The 23,823-nt window shown below is 36.1% G+C and overlaps 1 protein-coding gene across 1 annotated transcript; it reads right to left on the minus strand.

Moving 5' to 3' along the window:
* Positions 1-820: 820 nt before the first annotated feature.
* Positions 821-22,278, minus strand: LOC149075636 (uncharacterized). Its single transcript, XM_089243122.1, has 7 exons — positions 22,104-22,278; positions 17,268-17,428; positions 13,556-14,110; positions 9,434-9,549; positions 7,130-7,284; positions 4,284-4,465; positions 821-1,018 (listed from the first exon to the last, which is right to left on the minus strand). Exons 1-7 carry the CDS (start codon positions 22,241-22,243, stop codon positions 843-845), a joined length of 1,485 nt encoding a protein of 494 aa, XP_089099248.1. The 5' UTR covers positions 22,244-22,278; the 3' UTR covers positions 821-842.
* Between the last annotated feature and the right edge of the window lie 1,545 nt (positions 22,279-23,823).

The following is a 23,823-nucleotide window of genomic DNA, read 5'->3' on the forward strand; positions in this document are numbered from 1 at the left end:
AATTTGTGTTTTGTGGGGTCCTTCAGAATTCGGAGCCCAGTGCAGCCGCTGTTAAACCTGCCTCCGATTGAACCTTAGAGGTGACATGAAGGCCAATGCCCTCCTCCCCACTTCCTAAGTCTCAATTCACTTTTCATAGTGTTAGTATATTCCATCTATAACAATAACTCCTTTAGAACGATATGTTTCTCTGATTCCTTAAGTATGGTTACATATGTGTGTTTCACTGTATTTTTAAAAACACATTCTTCTTGAACACCTCAACCATTTGCAGTGTAACCAATTTCCATGTTAATAGAGGCGTACACAAGGGTGCTGGTGCAAAAATAAATTGATAAAAAAATACTTTACATGCTATTGTAATCAATTTTTGTCAGTTGAAAAGTTTTTTGACAGTCACACTATAGGCGGAGATATGCATGAAAGGCTGGGGGGAGACGATAATTAAAGGTGAGGGTATGATGATGCCAATTCATATACAGTGGATGCCGCTCACAATGTTTAAAAAAAAATAAATCACAATGAACATTGTAAGTGGTAAAACGCTTTAAATGGGAAATCTTAATGTGAATTACTGAGTTTAGATGGCGAAAATAAGTTGTACTAAGCGGGAAATTTTATAAGCGGGGCTTGTATCTCCACCCATCGGTTGCAAACTCAAAATTTTACTGAAAGATATTCCTTGTGCCTCCCACCCCCTGAAAGGTCAATCCTGCGTACACTCCTGTACATTCCCCAATGAATTTTTTTGAGTATGCAACCAGTTTGGTTACCTAATTTGAGGGTGTTGTTGTTGCGTAAATGAAAGATTTCATGTCTTAAAATATCAATTTATTTTCATTTTACATGTCCTGGACGCTCCATAAATGAGCTTCCGTTTCTTTTGATTTTGTGGAATTCATTTTTTCAAAGTATCTTTTTTCAAATCCATTCGACCTATCTACCCCATCCCATCGATAACCTGGTCTTATGCCAAAACGATTAGGCAGAGGTGCTGGTCCCTTGTATTCTGGATAACCTGGAGAAGAAAAAAAAAAACCAACTCAAACCTGAAAACAATATCGTTATTCAGATTAAAAAATTGTACAAACTACAAAGTGTGTTCAGACTATAATGAAATTATAAACAGTCGATTCTTAACAAGTCAAATATCTGTTTTGGTCAAAGTTTTCTCTTGACTCCAGAACCTTCAATACTATTTTGGTGTTAAAATTTTCCCTTAAGTTGAAACTTTTGGGTATGAGATGGATTAATAAAAAAATTGCATTTACCCTCCCAGTGACAAATTAGTTTCAAGTAATTCTTTTTTTCTTTAATTCACAAGTAAAAAAAACCTCTTTCTTCCCTCCCCCTTTCACTTCAGTGTTTCTGATAAACACTGACACATGAGAATAAACTTGGTCATCTGTTTCTGCATCTATGGCAGGTATGGTCACATCGAAATTGTTATAATTTTTTTCCCAGTTCATTCAGTGTTCCAACATCAATACAAATTTGGATTGAGCATAAAATTTGTAAAAAATTTTAAAGCAAAAGTTGAAAGTTTTATAGTTGAAAGAAAAAAGAAAACAAATTATTGATGCAATAGAAAAAATGCAAATTCTCAAGAAAAAGTTCATCATTGAAAAGTAAAGAATCCCTCCAAATACCGTACTAACAAAAAAAAAAGGTATTATTTGTGCAAGGTTTTTCTCAAATGAGAATGAAACGAGAGACAGTAAAAAATTACTGAGTTTTATTACAGAAAACAATTTTGCATTCATAAGTTTGATTTATACAAATATTGTGCATACGTCTATACTTGTTATATGCTTGCGCATGCACACACACACACGGTTTTTTTTAATATTCTCATATATATTTTCTAAGGTAATTAGGTTTCAAAGTAATTATTTTCTTGTACACTGCTAGGAAGATAAGCTTGTTTAAATTTTCTTATGAAAGATGCTGCATACACGTGAACAAAGATACCACTTTTTTGTTTCAACAAGATAAAATAAAAAGTAACATGTAAAAAAGCATATTTTGACACAATAATACACACTTTCCCAAAATAAAGGGAAAAAAGCATGACTGAATCTCTGAATACTCTCTCTGAAAATATCTCTTGGTTATCTAAGATTATTTGTCCGAAATTCAAATAAATTGTAATTCATATGGTATGGGTAGAACATATTAAAATGCTCAGAAAGCACAAAAAAGATTCACCAAAAACCCACCAGGTCTTTGCAAAAGATCCTATGCAGGAAAGACTAATATCTGAATCAACCCTCACTTGAATAGCACAGGATCTTCCTTGATCTCTACTAATATACTAGTATTGCTTAACAAAATACAGAGATAACTAACACGCATCACAGCCAATCTCAATACATGAACATACTCAACAACAAGAACTCATGAATTCCCAATTAGAATTCCATTCTGCCAAAATAATGCAAGGTACTACAATTTCTTCATTTGGACAGATCACGTATGGAATTCATTGCTTGGTGAGATTGTGAGGAAGCCAATAATTCGCCAATTCAAGGCTGCTTCAAAAAATAATGATAAGTCTCCACATCGTCAATGTGAGTTTTCAATGTAGCTTTTTAACTTAAATTCACAATGACATAACAAAAGCTGGTTCTGCAATTTTCACTGTTTTTATTATTGCTAAACCAGCATTTGTTATGTCATTGTGGTTATAACTTGTCACTGTTTTACATAATTTTAATTTTGCAACAAATTTGGACAACGTGCAGTTGACATCTCAGCCACTGTGATGTCGAGTCATTATAGTGATGAACTCAGGTTCAAACCTCACTGTCACTACAGTGGTGATCGGCTGAAGTTGGTTCTCTTTGGTTTCCCTTTTCGAGAATGTAGGCAAATCTCCCCATTGAAAAGTCTCGCCACAGAGAGCAACAGGCCTACAACGATACAAGTCTTCAATCATTACACTCCACTCTCAGTTCGAAAAGCAGATGGCATATGGCAGCACTATAACAAGCATTACACAGAAACAAGTTTCAAGTCAGGTTCACAGCATGTACATGCAGATTCCAACATGTACTAATCTGTTAGACGTTTCTCAGAGAAATGTGGACGAGGTGCATATGTGGTTTAGTAGCAGTAGTTGAAATCGCAAAAAGTGGTATCATTGTTAACGTATAGTAAATGAAAGGAGGTGGGTGGGGGGAGGGGGGAAATGAGACCAGGTTTACCAATTTTTCTAGGCAATACTATTTTTCACTAAACTATAGCAAGGGAGAAAAGAAGGTTGAAAAATGAAAAACTTGCACGTGGAAGCACTAATCATAGATGGGACTATCTTTTTATTCCGTTGAAGACAGCAGACCTCTGCCAACTTTCAGAAGGTTAAAACCCTGTAGTTTTCTTATGAAAATCTGGTAATTTACTTAAAAATCTGACAAGCAGTTAACATACTTTTAAACTTTTAAAATATTTTATGGGCATAATCAGAACTAAAATAAGAAGCATTCATATTGTTACCACCACACTACAAACATAGTGTTTCCAGCAAAATCTGCTTGGTCATTTCCCTGATAAAAACTCAAATTTCCAACTTTCCCTGACCAAAACTCCAGAAGAAATATAATTCAAAATCTAAACCTACCGAATTTCCAATCTTTGTTTTTCGAGTTTCAATTCCTTTCCACTTTAAAGAAATTTGCTTTGACCTTCATCAGATATTTGAATATTTCCTTGAGTTTTGCCAAATATTTTACATTTTCTCCAACCATTTTTTCATTTCAGTGATTCTCCCTGACTTTCCAGGTCGCTGGGAACCTTGCCATAATTTAAGAAACATAGCCATATTTTTCGTTATCATTTGTCACCCGACTATTCTAAAAACATGTCCAGTTTTACAATAATGCTTCCATGAATTTCTCATATTTACTGTGGAAATTATTGTTACGTTGAATGTGTTTTTAGATAAATTATTCCAATTGACCAAGATTGATAGCCTTCGATTTTCCCAACAACTGGTGATGTCCAGTTTTCTCCAGTATATATAGATCACAATTTTCTGTAATTTCTGCTAGGAAATATGGAATAAAGTAATGCTTATGAACCTATGCGTATAATTCAGATGGAATGAGAATAAGCATAAGCAGATAGTACTGCCCCTGGTTCATAGATGTTGTTTGTATATTTGAAGTGAAATGCTGAGAGAGAATGTTTTTTTTGTGTGTGTATATGTTACCGTTAAAGTGTATAATTCAGTTATTCTATGAAATAAATGAATTATACACTTTAATGGTAACATAAATACATACCAGCTTCACTTTGGTTTTTTTTCTTCTTTTTCATGATATATTCCAACATCGGATCACCAAGTCGTTCCTGTTCTTTCAAAATTTGATCTAAATCATCATCATCTTCGTACCTGGCTAACGGTTTGCTCATTTCGTAGAAGTCTTGCTCAAACCGCTTAGTCTGTTCAGCTCTCTGTTCCATTCTATAAAATATTGTTGAGAACAATTAAAAACAAAGAACATACCATATTTTGATTTTTTTAACTCTGCCTTGAACATAACAATTTTTCTATGTAAAAAGAATAGTAGAGAGATTTATATAAATGCATGAGTTTTGGAATAATAACCACATTGCACCAAAGTTTGAATTACACCACAAAACTGTGTCACAATTTTAATTTGGGTAATTTTACACAATTCTAAATACCTCATACTTTGAAAGAAGTATTAAATTAATAGCACTAAAGCCTAATTTCATACATACATTCAGGGCTATAACTAAGATTTTTGCTGCCCCACAACTTTAAAATTCACAATTTTATGATGGTGTTCTTTGTTGTTTCCACCTAAAATTGCCACCCCCCCCCCTAAATTTTGCCACGCAGGCAGTCATCCCCTCCCCTTTAGTTTCGGCCCTGCAGACTTGGATGTAAAAAAAATTCCAACACCAAGGAGTTGATTTAGATGCATAAAATTCATACAATGCATTAACACTTCTTATGCAGGAGGTTTTGAAGTGTAATCATAAAAGTGTGTTATCATTTCTTTTAGGTGCAATATTGCACCCCTGTCACCAATGTCGATGCCCCCCTCCCATCATCAGACCAAGGATACATGTATATACACACACAGGGTGATTCAAAACTCAACGTACAAACTTTTAGGGAAGGTAGAAAACACAAAAACAAAACAATCACATAGGAATGTATCAGAAAAAAAACTAAAAAAAAACATTTGCATAACTATGAATGGTAAGAACTTTGAGCACGTGTGAAACTTGACGTGTTTACGTACTGTCCTCGCATACAGTATCGCTAAATGAAAAGTTTTCCCACCCATTATTAGCTTCCAGACCTGTGATATGTTTATACAATTACTTTAGTTTTTCTCTCTCAAATATAACTTTTTTCTCTTTCATCACATGGAGCTAATCCAATACAGATGCTATATATATAGACATGTATTACACGTTGGCAATTAAAAAATGAATTTGGCTCCTACTGTCCCGTCTTACATAAGCCCATTAAGCCTGGCCAGGTATCTCCAGCCAAAGTACGAATCATTTCTGCAGTTTGGAGTTTGGCCAAAACTCTTGGCTAATTTGCAAAGTGAGAAGGCTCCCCCCCCACCCATAGCAAACTAGCTTTACGTCACTTCATTTGGCTTTGGCAATAACATACACACACATATATATATATACACATACACGCACATTCCCGCATGTACCGATTCATTGGGGGGGTTCCGCGGGACGGGGGTGCATGTGTGTTGTAGCAGTAGTAGGTAGGGCCTCCAAAAAATGGCTCGGGGATCCATGATGTTCTTAAGTCAGCCACCTCGTTGGGCAATTTGCCTGTTTTGGCGTTGCATTTGTATTTGTATATAGCTGCCAGGGGCGGATCTAGAACTCGCTGTTGGGAGGGGTGATTTTTCAAATTGTTTTGCATAGGTCCCAGTTTTTTGTTTTTTTTCACCCATCCAACTTTTTCGAAAAAAATTCTAGTTTTCTACGTTTTTTGATTGAAAGAAAAAAACACTGGGAAGGGGGCTGAAACTTTCTGGTCATCCCATGTATAGAGGACTCCAGCATGTATGCAGTAAAGGGGAGGGAAGGTGCATTGCATCGTTTATTCATTACTTATTCGGAGGGAGTGCTCAAATGACCTTAGGTTCCAGCATCTATGTCATTGCTTAGTATTACTTAAATACAAACGTGCCAACTTTTGGGGGGGGGGGAATCCAGAAAAAACTTCAAAATATAAAGCTGCTGACAAAAAAAGCTCCAGTGGTATCACATATCATGTGGTGTACAATCAATCTTGGAAAACAGTCTTGCTTTTTCAAGCTTATAATCTTTACTGATTGAATTTGAAACTTTTGAATTCTATATTTTCTCAATCTCTCTCTGCTATTGTGTTTGCGGTGTGGTTGTTAATAGAATACAATGATGATTATACCAGGATTTTGGTAACTAAGACCATCTCTTGAATGGTTGTCAATAAATGCTACGTGAACAAAGTCAAGTTGTTTCTAGTTTGCTTAAATGCAGTTACCAAGACTTTTTTGATGGCTGCTTGACAGAGTGATGTCGTCAACCGAGTATGTAAGTTCCATGAACTTTGGCTACCATCTATAGGTGCTTCCCCCCTGGCGATCATAGTCATTGATATCATGACATTGTGAAAGCTCAGGGAAAATCTATAAAAAATTGAAAAATTTTTCTTCTAAATCTAATTTTCTGCCAAAATCTGGAGAGCGGGAGGAAGGGCAAAAAATCTGGAGAGTTGACAGGTCTGTAAATATTGTACCATCCCTATATCGATGTCTATTTGTGTCTTAGCCATCACCTTTGCAATCAGCAGGACTGCAAATTATCTCTCCCATTAATTTGTTTTTAACCAATCCTTAAATTATTTCTCCCATTTGTTTCCTAAATCATTTCTCCTATTCATTTATTTTTTGTGGATTCGCGAATTATTTTTCAAATACAGTCGCTTCATCATAATTACTTTTACCGGTCCACAGTTGTAAAAAGGTTGAGGAACTTTAATTTTTAGCAAATAACTCCCATATTTTCAGCATTCAATTAGCTTTTTGATATCAAGGAATAAAGAGAAAACTATTGGGGGAAAAAAAGGCTGTCCTACCCTTTTCCCCATTCAGCATATTTTTTCTCTCGTTCAGCTGATTTCTTCTGTTCTTCTTCAGTCTTCTTCTTTTCAGCTGTCAGATCACGTTTAGCTCCAGTAGCTCGATTCCTATAAACGACTTCAGCATTGCGCCCAGATATTTCATCACTCATCTATTTGCATGTATATATCAGAAGTAAAAATATATTAAATTAATCAAACTAACGTTTCCAAAAATCTAGGATATTTTTTTCTAATCTAATAATTAAATATTTTATTATTTTTTCCAATACTTTGGTCAGATATTTAGACCCCCCCCCCCATAAAGTCGTAATTTATGTGCAGAATCATGATCTCGTTTGATATTCTATTTACATGATTTTCATTTGATAATTCTTGTCATACCTTAATGTCATTTATTGTCAGGAACTAGAGACTAGGACTCACAGCCAATTCTAATTGACTTCTTGCCCATATGTCTCACTGAGAGATGTGTCAATTGCTTGTGCAAAAACTTTTTGCTATCATCATACATCATTCCGCCATCACCCTGAAAACACGAAAAGCCCATTTTGCACATGAAGAGTGAAAAAACTGTGGAAAAACCATTGCATTACACATTACATGGTAGCGTCATCTAGGGGTACTCTACTGGCATTACGACCATGCCTTGCATGATGGAAATTGCTTGTTCAGACGTGTTCTATTCATCACTCCTCAAAGTTTTCCCATACGAGTTTTGAATCACCCTGTATATACCATTCTCCCACATTAGCCATGAAAAATCCGACACCAGCTTCTTTAATTTTTTAGCTACTACTTCACCAAACACTAACTCTGGCCATATCGCTATATTGCAGTTTACTGCCATTAATGAGATGGGCTTGAAATGAAGCTGTTGTCTATTGGTGGGTGGCTCAAGTTTGTTAGGGAAAATATCTTATCTACATCTTTCCACGGGTTAGAACACAGGACAGTGACAGCAACCTTCACGGTGGTAGACAAGCATCTTTCCACCATGCCACTCGGGCTCGAATTTTGGAGCTGGTCCATTCCTAGCATGCCAGGAGAAAACAGGTTCAATAAGGATTAAAGAATAAATTCAAAAGACTGATATCAATCTATATTAAATACTGAATAAATACATGAATCTGAATAAATTAATGGTATTTCATTATAGCAAACGTGTTTTGTCCAGGAATTCTATAACCGTAATGGAAACTAAGCATTTACTTATCGCTCAAACTCAATTATTGCAGCTCAATACAAAATACAGATACAATGTTTACTACTTCTTTTTTGCATGTTCAGAGATTGAAGAAATGCTTTGCCTTGAGTATTAAAATATCATGTTTTGCTGTGAAATTCTGCAATTCTTTCATCTACCTATTCAAATTTAAAATTCAAAATTACTTTGTAATAAACTGAGATTTATGGTAGCAAAAGAAAACATCAAATTTGAACTATCTCTGACACATCTAGTCAAACAAAAAGGATCCTGGTCAAAATAGACAAATTAGCCAATTCAATCTATTCTTAGAAACCCAATATTTTAGAATTTTCCAGAATATGCGACTCAAATTTATTGGCATGCCGGCTAATGTGTTAGAATACAGTATTTTTCTCCCCCCCCCCCTTCATAGTAATAGGAATAGGTTAGGGCCAAGAAACAAAACGACCCTTATGAGAAATATGACATGAATGTCGCTCTCCACTTGTTAATACAAGATATACGGAGGACTGGATGTTGTGTAGATATTTATTATTTGAGATGTTAATTTTTTAAGGAAGGAAAAAACTCATCTCTGCCTCTACCGGGAGTCGAACCCGGGTCCCTCGATTGCCGGACGAGTGCTCTGACCACTAAGCTACAGAGGAGATAGAGATTTTCCTTCGCTAGAGCGTATATGTGCCGAAAGGAACCGTGCAATGGACGGTGAACCGATCAGCTAATAGCTCATGGACGACGAGCTACCAGATGGCTATATATATGACATGAATGTCGCTCTCCACTTGTTAATACAAGATATATGGAAGATTGGATGTTGTGAAAATATTTATTATTTGAGATGTCAATTTTTTAAGGAAGGAAAAAAACTCATCTCTGCCTTACTCCCGGTAGAGGCAGAGATGAGTTGTTTTTTTCCCTTCCTTAAAAAATTAACATCTCAAATAATAAATATCTTCACAACATTCAGTCTTCCGTATATCTTGCTTATGAGAAATATTGCCCTATGATTCAACATTAATTTGGCAACAGATTATTGTCAAATCATGAGGAACCACTGCATCAAAAATTTTATGAAAGCAAAAGTAAATAACCTGTTGAATGTGTTTCATTTGCCGCTCTTTAAATCTCTTGGATTCTTCACGAAGAAGTGAAGCATTCTGTAGTCCAGCTTTCAACCCACTCAGTGTAGTTTCAGGTCGACTTTTCTCTGTACAAAATATGCAAAAAATGAATGAGCTATAAGCAGATGAATTTCAAAACTGATCATTAATTTTTTTTTACATAGACAGTACTTAATAGAGTTTTAAAAAATCAAAATATTTCACCAATTATCAAAACTCATTTTTAAGTGCATGGATGAACATAAGGCCACAGGGCCCTTCCTCCCCCTAATATTTTTGAAGAACTGACTCATTTTCTATAATCTCCAATGAAAAAATACAATATACCTATTAAAATAATTACTATATTCCATACAGCTGAATGGAAAATAAACTGACACATTACAGATTATCATTGATTATTTGAAACTATGTGAACCAGTGTCAGTTTTCTCTGTGATATAATCTTTCTCTAGAAATGAATAGAGCCCGGATTATATGCATTATAATATTTTGGCATTTTTCAGTATTAATGCATATAAAATGGAAGAATTTTCAGAATAAATGCATATTTTACAAGTTTTATGAAAGCTCAATCACATTTTTACAATTTTCCAACTGAATATTTCTTATTATAAGCTCATAACATAAATTTTTTCCCCCACACAGGAACAATAATCAGTAGTGAAGTGTTTGCATTCTCCCTATATATAAGATTTGAACAACATTTAAAGAAAGAAGAATTTAAGTGAATTACTAAAGATGGTAGCAGCCTTTACTCAAGCTGGTAGTTTATAGAGTTTGGGTTTCAAATTATCTTTTTTTACGCTGTTCCGAGAGCAGCAATTAAAATTTTTGACAGGTCTTTTTTAGTTAATGTAAGACAAACCAATTACTTTCTGAAAAAATAATAAGTTGTAGTGCACTGCACACCACTACTAAGGTAACCAACCTACCCTTATTTCCCAGGAAATTCGGAAATTTCACATTTAAACAAATTTTATCCTAGCGTAGCACTAAGGTCATCAAAATTAAAATATTATAATTATGAGGCTAAACTACTTATGTAAGCTTGAAAAATTTGGTATTTTAAGTAATAGTTTGATGAATGTGGTGAGCCATGTGTATGGCCAACTCACTAGAGGATAAGTAATTTATTTGTTTGCCACATGGCTTTCCTTTTGTAAAACCTAAAATCTCAGATAAAAAAATTTGTCACTTTTAGCTGCTATTTGTATAAACCCACTATTTTAGCCACTTTTTACGGTATTTCTGTTTTGTTACTAAAGTGCACACACACACTTCATTTCTCTACAATGCAATTTTATTTTTTCTTATTTTTGAGCAGCTACTGCCCCACTCACAAGAAATTACATACTGAGTAAAAAACATGAAATTTATTTGCATGAGAATTGCTTTTGTCAATAAATATGCACTTTAAGCAAGTGTTTTTTTGTAGAGTATTTAACACATATTTTCTCTGTTTTAATACATGTTCTAGATTTCTCAGTGACTTTTTGGTGATTTTCCATTGCACATTTTTGTGATTTTTCAAGTCCCGCCCATTCACATAGGCTATGTCTAAAATTGGCTAAAGCCAATAGAGCCTGGGCTCTGTTCCATTTGAAAGAAAATGCTTATTCTGTGATTTTTAGAGCAAATTTTGTAATTTTTAGTGCATATTCTGAGTTTTTTAGTGCATATTTTGAGTTTTTAGTGCATATTTTGAGTTTTTAGTGCATATTTGAATATTTTCAGAACATATTTTGTTACATTTTTAGCGCATGTAATCCGGACTATAGTGATGAAGAAATATATAAGTTTGAAAATGTATTGCCATTAAAAATGAAGCTAATGACAATAAAGGGATCACAAAAGTGGACGAACAGCTACAGTGGTGGAAAAACTATAAGACTAGATGAAAAATGGTGATTAAAAAAAGGTATAAGCTGGAATTGTTCAATTTTTTTTATCACAGATGATTAATATGATGAGAAATAATATCTTGAAAACCCATTCAAAAATTAGCAATACTTTTTAGTAAATATATATTTTTTGATTTACAGTGTGTAATGCAGTTAGAAAAAACTGCATAAGGCCACTCCCCTTTTTTCATGCCACTTACCTTATTTGCATATCCACCGATTGAATATCATCAGGCATCATTTCCAAAAAAGCTTCTTGAATAATTAAAAGTTTTTTTTTTTCTTTCTGGGAAGCTCGATACTCAAAGATGGGATGAGGTGAAAGGCTACTTTTATCTTGTGGAAAAAAGTAAGATCTTTGTTTTAAATAGTTTTGATTAATTTCTTGAGAAATTGAATAGAATACTAATACATCTAAGACACTGGTCAACAACTTCTTGAAGAACAACAAATTATATCCTGAGTGATAAAGTATGGTTAGGCTGTCTACTTTAACAGTAAGTCGAAGAGAATTATAACAATGTTTTGAGATGGGAGCAATAAAAAAAAAAAATGTAATTTTAAATAATTTGGAACTCTCACGTGCCAATAGAAATGTCCACACTAGAAGATTAAGAATTCCCCATAAAGTGCATTCACAATTGAAGGCTGCCTTGACCGACAAATGCAACAACCAACAACCTTACAAATGCATACAAAAAGTCCCTTACAATATACTTTGTTTGTAAAGAGGTGGTCACAGCAGCCTGTAATTTTTAACACATTGTATGTAGAATTCTTAATTTTCTATTGTGGGGATTTCTACTGGTATACAAGAAAGAGAGAGAGAGAGTTTTGAATCGTTCACAATTTCCTTTGAAGATATTCTTTTTGCTCACATCCCGCATCATTGCTTTTCTATTCAGCTAACCTTTAACAGAACACACAGCCTAACCATCCTTTTATAACCAGAATAAAATTCACTGTTTTTGAAAAAATTATTAACAGAGTGTCATATACATATATTTAAATTCTATCCAATTTCTCCAGAGATTAATCTTCCCCCTTTTTTGAAATGAGGATCTTACCTTTTTCTATAAGAGATAGCCTTACACCTCATCCTCTCTTCACGAATCAAACTTAGTGGGGGGGGGGGGGGAACCCTGTCGACTTATTTGAAAAGCTTGAGGAAATGTCTAGCCATAAGGATACACAAATAAGGTATAAGTGACATTACCAAACTGACAATTCCAAATCAGAAAAAAATATACATAATATTTACTGAAGGAGTATGGTCAATTTTTCGATGAGTTTTCAAGGTATTATTTCTCATCATATTCATCATCTGTGAAAATGTTTTGGACAAGCCTAGCTTGTAGTTTTTTTAATCGGAATTTTTCATCTGGCCTTACAGTTTTTTTCCCACCACTGTATATCTTTAACTTTAACATGTACGGAACCAATGTTCCCTCTAAACTTTGTGTGCATGGCCAAAAATGCTTCTGCATGCACAGAAGAAATTCACCATACCGTAGAAGCAGCGACCAAATATTCTGTGCACACAGCAACAACAGGTCTGCACAGGTAAAAAAAGGTATGGGGCACATTGTTGAGAACCATGAAATCCTTATGCACTGTAGTATCAAAATCGTCACTTCCTTCTTAGCCTACCTGTAGACCGATATGAGTATTTGTCACCAGCCTATATGGCTATTAGTTTGAAAAAATATATATATTCAGATCAAAGCATCTTAACACATTGTTCAGCGGTCAAAGAGTAACTCGTGTTTTGAAACTTATGCATAGTCGAAGTGATGAGTGAGCTATTAAAAAAATCTGTCTACAATGTGTTAAAACTGACTACAGTAATCTCTCACTCATGTGTCCATGCAATGGGACAAGAAAAAAAGACGTGTAAGTGAGATAGGCGTATAAGTGAAAACAAGGGGTTTTAGAATAGTAGAACACATCTTCACTACTGACACACTCTCTTGCTTGCATAATTGTTTTCCTCCCCAAATACACTAAAAATGGTATATAACATGTTATATAACATATGTTAAACAATGTATAATAACACATGTTAACATTATAATAACATGTTTTATATATATATATATACATACATTGAGTACATGTTCTTTGCCCCCCTGGAAAAAGTTGAAATGACGTCCCTGTTCCTCCCCAATAATCAATCCTCAGAAATTACCTTTGGAAGACTTTTTAAACTTTGTGCTTGAGCCCTTGCTATCACTGCCAATCCTTTCCGGTGATAAATCACTGTCAGAATCTGCTCTGCTACCCTTGACAGACATACAAGTGGATGAAGCATGTATTCTTTTTGGGCTAAGATCACCATCCGAGTCCATCACAGATCTTATATCATTTCTTTGCCTAGGAGGTGATAAATCCCCATCGCTGTCAACTGTTTTTGGTTTAGAGAAGCTTTCTTCTCGAATACGAGGTGGTGATAAATCATTGTCCGAATCTTGTCCAGTCGCGACAGCTCCCGAATGTCTCACAGTTTTCTCAGATGGGGATGGTGCAGATCTCAAATCTTTGAAAAATGGATCGGAAGTTCTAGGTTCCTGAGATTTATCAGAATCAGAAGAATCGTGTCTTCGACGTTTTTTGCTGATGAATTCATTGTCCCCAGTACCACCGCCTCCACTTCTTCTTGGTGAGATATCACTATCTGAATCATTTCTTTCTCTCGCTGGTTTTCTTGGAGAGTTTAGCTGATGACTTTTTTGAGGTGAGACATCTGAAAAAAAGGAATGCGCAAAAACCCCATTAATTTGAAAATTTTCAATAGTAATATTTTAACATCAAGACTATTCAATTTATAACTAGCACTCTTTAAATAAAACATATACGTTGAATTTAATAGATATACTGGCTTACAGACACTATTTGGAAATACAGTAGATGGCATTTATTAGCATCTCATGATATTGTATAGATGTGAGAATATTCTCGAAAAATGAGTATAAGGAGCATTATTCTCCGTAAATAAATTAAGTACTAATAGTAACTATATTTCTCCATAATAAGGAGGAGAAAAAGAGATGCCTAGTAATATTTTTTTCCATGTGTGGATTCCAAACTGGTCATGATGATGTTATTTGTGTGTAAAGATAAATATATAACAATATATAAGGTTTAAGATAAAACAACAATAGACAATGTACATATACAGCACATGGAGACTGGGTGACACGTCTATGAGGGAATATTTGGTGAATATACAGTATTCTGCCGAGCTTTAAAGTTGCATGGAATGTCAGTTTTTTTTTGTAAGTATGCATAAATCAAAGACAAGAATAATGTGCTCTCTGTAGGGACTTGTAATAAAGACCCCATTTACCGCCAAAGGCTGAATATTTATATGAAATTCATGAGCTTTTTTTATTGAAAAGTGTGTAGATTTATTTCCATCTATTAGTTTTCATAAAAGTTTTCAAATTCTTGCGCTATGCATAGCATAATAGATCAGATGCAACAGGGCTGTCCTTCCCATACGTGAGACCTTTTTCACAGACACAAATAGTTTTCTCTAGTTTCTTGTACAGAAAAACTGTCCATAATGACCATTCCCCCGTTTCGGACATTTTATTCGGGCCTGTGGAATAGAGCTTTATTACATGGTATTTCACTCTGTAATGACACGAAAGCTTTCAGTACCAATGAGGGACTGCTGTGGTGGTCGACGAGTGGTCATGGTGACAGACTCTCCCCACAAGAGCACACAACAGGTCTCCAACGATACAATTATTCAATCATTACACTTCATTCATAGTTAAAAAAATTGATGGCAGCACTACACATAACAAGCATTACACAGAAACCAACTTAACATTAGGTTCACAACACACATACATGCACATTCCAACATGTATCTATTTGTTAGAAGTTCTGCAGAGGAATATGGACGAGGTGCATGTGTGATTAAGTAGTAGTAATACCAAGGTGGGGGAAGGGAAGCATTTTAGAGAAAGATCTAATCATACAATCAACTATTGAAATGGATAATCATTGTAATAGATGAAGAGCAGTATAACTATTATTAGAAAAAAAAAGGGAAAAAACATTTCTATTACGCAAGTGTGGAGCTCATCAAATTTTGGGACCATGTGCCGTTGCTGCAGCTTTCACTCATCTTTGTAGGAGGGGGCTCTGAACACCGGACGAAATCTATATATATAAAATTGATTTTCTGTCTGTCTGTGTGTGAATGTTCTCTATACAAATCTACAATTTTAGATCGATCGTCGACAAATTTTGCATATATACCAAATGGGGCCCGACTTGAACGATAGGCTACTTTAAACTACAAATGGGCAAAAAACTGTCCGGCAACAATGGTTTTTGGGCCTCAACAATCACTTTCCGAACGTTTACTTTGGTTACCGTGGTTCCCTAGCAATGCGTTTCAGACGTGTATATGCCTTTACAACGGTTTGTCACTTCTTTAATCCTGTTAGTATATGTATAATAGTTTATGCCTTTATAATGGTTTGCCACATTTTCAATATACTCTCAGTAATGAGGCTTTTTGAATAGACGTCATAATCATCATCAGCATCGCTTTGAGAGTCAGGAAAAGGGTGATCCTCATAGAAATCAGTGCTAAAATTGTCGATTTTACTATAGAAATGCGGAAATTAGTGGGATTTTCCGCCCTATCAATAATTTTAAAAATTGTATTGAATTCTCGATTTTTGAAATATTCAGTTCGCTTAGAGACATACGAAGCCCAGGAGATTAAATATGAAGTAATTAGCCAAACCTATACTTTTGAGTTGGATATTCGAGCAATATCATTGATTTCATTTATATCTTCTCAAGTATGAAAATTAATGTCTCCATATTGTCTCTTTTGATATTTATTTGCATAAATTCATGTGGGTTAGGATATTTTAAAATTAGTTACGAGCACGTGAAAAGTGCATCGAAAAAATTCCACAGCTTTAACTAAGGATTTTTGGAAGCTGGAACAGACAGATGGATAACTTGAAGTTCAGGGGTGGGGGGGGGGGGTCGAAATACCTAGCGGCCCTTAAAAAAAGAAAAATATATATTCATTTCTACGTTTCTGTGTAAATCTAGATTTGTTTATTTCATGAATCGCGCAGGTCGCCATATTGGTTAACTTGGACATGGTTTGTATGTCCCTCAAGAAAAAGAGAGGGAGATATCACGTGATCCAAAAAAGCCTCATTGAAGAAAACCTGGGCAGCGCCGGGTATTATAGCTAGTATTAAATAAAACGGTAAATTTGAATATTTAAATTTTTTTTGCAGCCCCGTCTAATCAACTATGTTGAACTAAATGTATGAGAGTAGGTATGTCAAAGAACCATAATATCATGTCAAAAATGAACAACATTTACAGCCATTGTGCATAATGTTATTTAAAAAAATAGTTACATATATATTTGATTTTATGTAGGACTTCATATGATTTTCTGAAGAAAAAAGTGCATTGGAATGACATGTTCACGTCTTTTATTTACATATTCATTTTAAAATACACCCCCCCCCTCTTCAGACAAAAATGAGCGGGGAAAAAAACAGATGGATTTCAAATGAAAATAATGTGTTTCAATCTCTCACACGAAAGGTTTTAGGGTTTCTTTGTTAGGTGCAAACACGCAGCGTAACAATAGCAGTGAAGGAATGGTGTTTCTATTTTTTCCATATAACTCCCGATGTAATATTACGTCAGAAACACTGAACAGGTTATAAACTCTGAAACCAATGTGATCACATTAAGCAGCTTGCACCCTGTATATAAACTTGTGAAAATGTAGATAAAATTTCAAAACTACGAGATTAATAAACATTGATTATACATATGTTGGAGCCACTGGCGTGTACGCCCATGGTAATACTATTTTGCAAGTTCCGCAAAAGGCTTACCATCAACTTCCCACTGAGAGTATTTCTTGTGCGTCACGAATTGCTCTTCTATGGGTCTCTCATCAATAATGGCTGCAACAGTGGGTGCTTCCTCTCCAACTTCATCTTCAAAGTCATCATTGTCGATTCGCACGTCTATATCAGTGTCAATTATCTTCAACCTTCAGAATAGACAAATATAAAAGAGCCAAATTAGTATACAAAACTTTCTGTGGTAATTCTTTTTTTCTCATACGAGGCACTTATGAGTGATCCATAATCAAATTCTGAGTGGTCACTTGGAATATAGTGTGATATCACCTCTCTCGGGTCCCTTGAACCCAAGTTGTTATAGAAGTACTTCACAAGTAATAGACCTATGTATTGTATGGAGGTTCGGTTCATGAATCAAACTTTCATATGTCCTTATGAAATTTTTGGGTCTTGGATGCTCTATAGCAGTGTTTTCAACCGATGGACCACGACCCAGTACTGAGCTCTCTAAAACCATAACTTGGGCCTGGGCTCTGACCCGTTAGGGATGTATGCTGGGCTTTTTTTAGCATCAATTGTTTCATTATTTCCCATTAGTAATGCTTATTACAGGGTCTTCCACTCAAAAAAAAAAAAAAAAAAATCAACCAGGCTGCAGGCTTCTACAGGATCAGAACCAGTGCTCTATAGCACATCAGTTACATCACTGCATAACTTCACCAAACACCAACTCTGGCTATATCACTATATTGCAATTTACTACCATCACTGAGTTGGGTAGGAAATGAAGGCACAGTCAATCGGTGGTCGCTCCTCAAGCTCGTTAGGAAAATATCTATAGTCTCCCTAGGTTTGAGCCAGGGACCATGATGGCAACCTTCATGGTGGTAGACGAGCATGTGCTCAGACGCAGATCACTACACTGGTATTCGCTCTCACTCTCTGTGATTTCCCTCGCTGGGTGTTTTTGCCTTTTGCAAACCAGTTATCCTAAGCCACACGCATTTGGAAATTTTTAAATAAATGTGATATAAATTCTTAATAAATCACCAGAACGCGATCAATGGAGGGGGGGGGGGGGGAGAAAGAATTTTGGTATTTAACATAGTTTCTGTTTCAGTGGTAATGGTTTCAGTGTTAATTTTTTTTAAAAACATTTTTCTATTGCCAAGGAGTTAGGTAATTTATTTCGTTGTCACAAAGGAAATGTGACCGGATATAATTGACACATATCTGACAATTTTCAAATTCGAAAATTGCTATAGAGCAAATATTTCAAAAGGTGTATCATCATCAAACGTATGTGCATGCTATGGGTTGTCGGTTTATGGAAATTTTGCACCAGACATCTCACCTCTGGTGCATTTTGTCTTCGGTACATTTCGCATTGGGAAATTTTGTTCCTGTCATTTCACCTGCCCTGACCGTGTGAGTGACTGTATGAGTGATCAAGTTAGTGGGACATTTAATCCTAGACATTTCAGCTTCAACATTCTGCATCTTGTATAAATATAACAAGTAGGCTGCTAAAATATGAATAATACATATAACTTTTTTAATACAGTGAAATCATGATATACCAATATTATATCAATCATACATGATATAACCAAAACATGGTCACTCACACACTCATATGGTCACTCAATCAGTTTGTCACTCATACGGTCAATCATCCACTCACTTGGTTCTCAAACAGTCAATCATCCACTCACTTGGCTCTCAAACAGTCACTCACCAACTTAATAGGTCACTAATACAGTCACTCTCTCACTTACTTCATAATGTTTTGGTCATTCAGACATGGGGATCAGATCATTCAATTTCTTTTCTAGCCCATTGCCACTTTTCTTCCTGGTCTGCCTTTTTCCTAAGTTTGCTAGTAATTATAATTGGCCAGGACGGACAAATTACAAAAAAAATCTAGGCACCATAACAATGTTTTAAGTGCCAAAAAAGTTTTACCTGAAGAAAAAGGTCCGAAATAATGCTTCTTTTGACTTTTTTTTAGGGCATGGTGACCCTCTTCCATTTTGGCAGATATGCTCCAAATAAATTGCAAACATTTTGTTCTCAGCCTGCAAAAAATTTAGTAACTACACGAAGAAAATTTTAGGCAGCAATATCAATTTTTGTAGTCGCCATGGTGACCTGGAATTTGTTCAGCCCTGTAATACTAGCCCTATTGCAATTTTAATCATGTCTTTATTGAACCCAGACTTTTTCCTGCCCGGACAAGGGTGTAGCAAGGGGGGGGGGGACTTGGGGGTCTGGTCCCCCCCCCCCCCGAAATGTGAGAAAATGACCGAAAAAAGGGAAAAAGATGGCCAAATCCATTGTTCTGTCACTTTGGTCCCCCCCCCCCCCGAACAAAATTTCTGGCTACGCCCCTGTGTCCGGACCATTGTATTATTTAAAAAAGAGTCAGGATTTCTATTTAGAGATGCTGCTGTGGTGCTTGAATGGTTATAGTGACGGACTCGCATTGTGGCCCCGGGTCTGAACCACTACTGGCGCCACAGTGGTGGTAGCTTGAAGTTGGTTTTCCATGGTTCATAACTTCAAGGCTCGAATGCAAGTCGATCTCTCCCCCATTAAAATGTCTTTGCCACTGAGAGCAACAGGCCTAAACAAATATTCAATAATTGAAATTCACTCCTGAAAAATACGACACAGCACTAGAATACGCACTCAGACTGTTATGTATACACCCATTCACACTTCCGGCGCAACTCACTAGAAACTGTGGTCGGTTTGAAAGAAAGAAAGGGTTTCTATTATTTCCAATTGAGTATCCGGTCTAGGATGTTATATTTTGTAACAGCTGCAGTATAATTCAGAGATTCCCTTGGCAACTTTTTTGAGGAATTCCTTACAAGTAGGAGAAGGTGGCGTTAGTTTCAAACACATTTTCCTTTGTGCATTTTATTATTATTCCCTCTGGAAGTTCGCTGTAATTATATAAGAGGCCAGAGCATTTGAACTTAACTCTATTAGTGCATGGGAGCTTTCTTTTTTCTTGTTCGTTACACGTTGTATCATATGGATTCTCTAAGGCTGTACATATTTCTACTTTAATACTTTTTTTGCATACTGGCTATTATATACCGCAATCACGTTCTCATTGAATCCAGAGTATTTTTTTTTTTGTCCTGACCGTTAGTTAAAAGAGAGTCTGAGTTTATAAAAATTATAAATTATTTAATTATTATTTTTAAATAATAGTCCAGAGAATATTTATACAAGAGGGAAACGATTGTATATATGAGTTTTTTTTGGCAGCAGTAGACGGCCTTGGCGGTTTTCTGTTGGATGTGTTTGGCACAGAAAAAATCCTGTTGAAGATTTTAATTTCTTCCCTCTTTGTAAAGTTTTGATCTATGTTTTCCCCAATGGAGTGTGTGGATTGTACTATTTCGCTGTGGATCTCTGAGGCTGTACATATAATCGGAACAGCTTCGGTATAAGGGACATGCCAAGTTGGTGACTTTTTTCCGGCGATAAGTTGCCACTGTTGGCACACTCTGGTTTGTTGTTGTTCTGCTGGGTTGTCGTTGCTCCAGAATATTTGAAGAATTCTGCGAGGCGGTGGCGCTGGTGGTTGTTTTTCCGTGTTCCTAGCGCGTCTTTCAAACAGGTTTTACTGCCATTTTCAAACTGGTTTTCTCTTTTTTCCATTCTATTCTCTCTCTTTTTTTCTTCCAAATGATGTCCCCTTATAGCCGCGGCATTTTGAAAAACAGTTGGGATAGTTCTTCATATTTTCTATTCCTTCCGTATATATGATGTAGTGTGTGTGTCGAATTATTTTGGATATCTTTTCCATCAGGTTGTACCTGTAATATTTTCCAATATTTATTCTTTTCTACATGCAGGATGCCCCTGCATCGTTATTATTTTATTTATTTATTTTACCATTGTTTATTTATAAGAACCAGGATTCCCGAAAAGAGTCCGGGTTTCAATTTATAATACATAGAATATATTTATTCATACAACATGCAGGACCGTTGTTTACTTATAAGAACCCGGATTCCCGGAAGGAGAGTCCGGGTATTTCATTTATAATTATTTTTTTATTATAATTATGATAGTTGGTTTTAGCATTTTTATGCTCGCTCAATTCAGCGGTTATTTATGTTTCCATTTCTCTTGTGTTTCATGATATTTTTCATATTGTTTTCTATGCTGGAGATTTTTTTTTCGGCGCTCGTAATGTGCAGTGATGGTAACCTCGTCAAGCAAAATTTCCCACAAAAATTTTCCTTTTGACTAAATTTTTCCCACACATTCCAAAATTTTTGCTGCCATCTATCGGTGGAAATATGTAGTCAATTATTTCACACTAGAAAAGCATTGTTTGGCATTTATATATTTTTTTCAACAGAAATTCTTTTGTTTGACCAAATTTCAAAATTTCCCACAAACGCCAAGAAATTTCCCATATGGACCAATTTTGGCCAAATTTTCCCACGAATATGGGAAATTTCTCACGAGTTACCATCACTGGTAATGTGTCTAACGGCCTTGGTGACTTCTGATGTGGTCGTCGGACATATTTGGCGCCGAAAAAAAAAGTCGCCAACCTGTCCCCTATACCGAAGCTGTTCCAATTATTTCTTTTAAGCGATGTGTTGGCGATTTTTGTTTTTGGCGCGTCAGTTACGGCGTTGGCAATTCATCGTGCGGTCGTCGGACGAGTTCAGCGCAGAAAAGAGTCGCCAAGACCGCCAATCTAAGGATTATATCATAGTTGTTCCCATATTTTTGAATCTGGATCCCTCGTTTATCGACTGAAATTGCGGATCAGATTCGGGATTTTCATTGAAATGTTCAATGAGAAGATAATGTCGAATGACAAACCCAACTGCTTTTTTAACTGGAGCGACGCGTTGCACTTTTTTCTTCTTGTTCTTCGTTTTCTTTCGCGAATCTTCGGCGCTTAAATAACGCTTCAAATACTCTTCCCGGGAAACAGATTTATTTGATGACACGGAAGCCATGTTTGTTTACATCAACATGCCTTTGTATCGGCTTCATGTACCTGTTGCCACTCATAGGGTCTCGGGGAAATTTAAAAACGAAAATCAATCCCATCTCGATCACATCACTCGTTACCATATTTAAGAACGTCAAGCTCAGGACATACGCTTCCGCCACGTTAGTAGTGACTCATTTATCTCCGTTCACTGCAGATGGCATCACTTTTCTTTAAAAAACTATTTTGATAGTTTCCCAATCAAAATATGTGGTTACAATTTGTTTTTGGGCTTTCTTGAAGCTCGAATCATCCTTGGTCTGGTGGAAATGTTGTTGTGGTGGTCGAGTGGTCATAGTGATGGACTCTCATCGCGAGGACCCGGGTTCGAACCCGTTGCCACAGTGGTGGTCGGTTGAAATTGGTTTTCTGTCGTTCCCAACTTCGAGGCACAAATGCGAGTCGATATCCCACAGAGAGATACAATTGTTCAATCATTGCACGCCTAATTAGAAAAATTGACGGCATCTTGAAGCACTACACAGAAACATCCTTCACGTTAGGTCCACACCACATACATGCACAGCTTCTAGCATGTCCCAGGTCTTCTTCGACCACCTGCTCTTCACTGAGTCAGAGCGGCAGGCTGGGGTTTCATTTGGCTGTCGCAAACTTACACACCCTTACCCTTCATCTAGTATCGCCATCTGCCGGCGAGATCGCTTTAAGCCATGGCATTTGTGCCGATTGATTTTTTTTTGGGCCTCTCACTAAAGTTAACCGGATTCCGAAACTTACGCGACAAACGCGCACGCATGCAATCTTATAGCAACTCACTCACTTATATGTTTTCACAACAGGCAGCACCTCCGTAGTCACAAAAAACAATTGTTTTGCAGCCAAAACAAAGTTACACAGAAAACAAACTTTACGTCAGGTTTCACTACACTTACACACACATTCCCGCATGTACCAATTCGTTAGAGGTTCTGCAGAGGAATATGAACGAGGTACATGTGTGGTTTAGTAGTAGTAGTAGCCAAAACAAAGACGCATTTACTATACACACAGTTTTTTCATTAATTTTTTTAGGGGAGTACTTTTTAATTTATGGCAAGTACAGCCATTTCCCCCATCCTGGGCAGGGCCCCCCTAGGCTAAAATTTTTTGTGGGCTCTTTTATGATGAGTTTATAGTGTGGAAAAACAAAAAATGATGAAAATCGTCCTGGGCCCTGTCAGCCCCACCCTTGTGGGAGCCATAAGTATAGCCCTGGGTCCCTTCAAAGAGAGTAAATAGGTGTGAAAAGAAAACAAAATAAACGAACAAACTCATGAACAGATTTTTGATTGAAAGAAGAAAAAAAAATTCCCGAACCCTGAAAATGAGAACAAAAGAGAAAAATTTCAGAGACGGTATGAGATCACTGAAAATAGAAATTAAAAATGAGGGCATGTCCTCATAAATGAGCACGTCTGGTACCCCTATGACAGAATAAAGTGTTTCTTTCTTTCTTTCAAACCACCATTTGTTTGAGTACGATGTTTTCGCCAACTGGCGGATGCGAAAATAAATCCCGGAAAGAAAATTCAACTGTGGCCCCTT

The sequence above is a fragment of the Pholcus phalangioides genome, unplaced genomic scaffold (genome assembly GCF_987345545.1).
Source record: "Pholcus phalangioides strain wild (caught in Gottingen) unplaced genomic scaffold, Ppha-v1.0 ptg000015l_1, whole genome shotgun sequence".
NCBI lineage: Eukaryota > Metazoa > Arthropoda > Arachnida > Araneae > Pholcidae > Pholcus > Pholcus phalangioides.

Bases quoted from the DNA above. Each gene is read 5' to 3' on its own strand.
- LOC149075636 (XM_089243122.1), bottom strand. From the start codon at position 22,243: ATGGCTTCCGTGTCATCAAATAAATCTGTTTCCCGGGAAGAGTATTTG. The intron at 14,111-17,267 runs GTAAGCCTTTTG...CCTTTTTTTCAG, and splicing joins CTCTCAGTGGGAAGTTGATG to ATGTCTCACCTCAAAAAAGT. The intron at 1,019-4,283 runs GTATGTATTTAT...TTTCTTCTCCAG, and splicing joins AAAAAACCAAAGTGAAGCTG to GTTATCCAGAATACAAGGGA.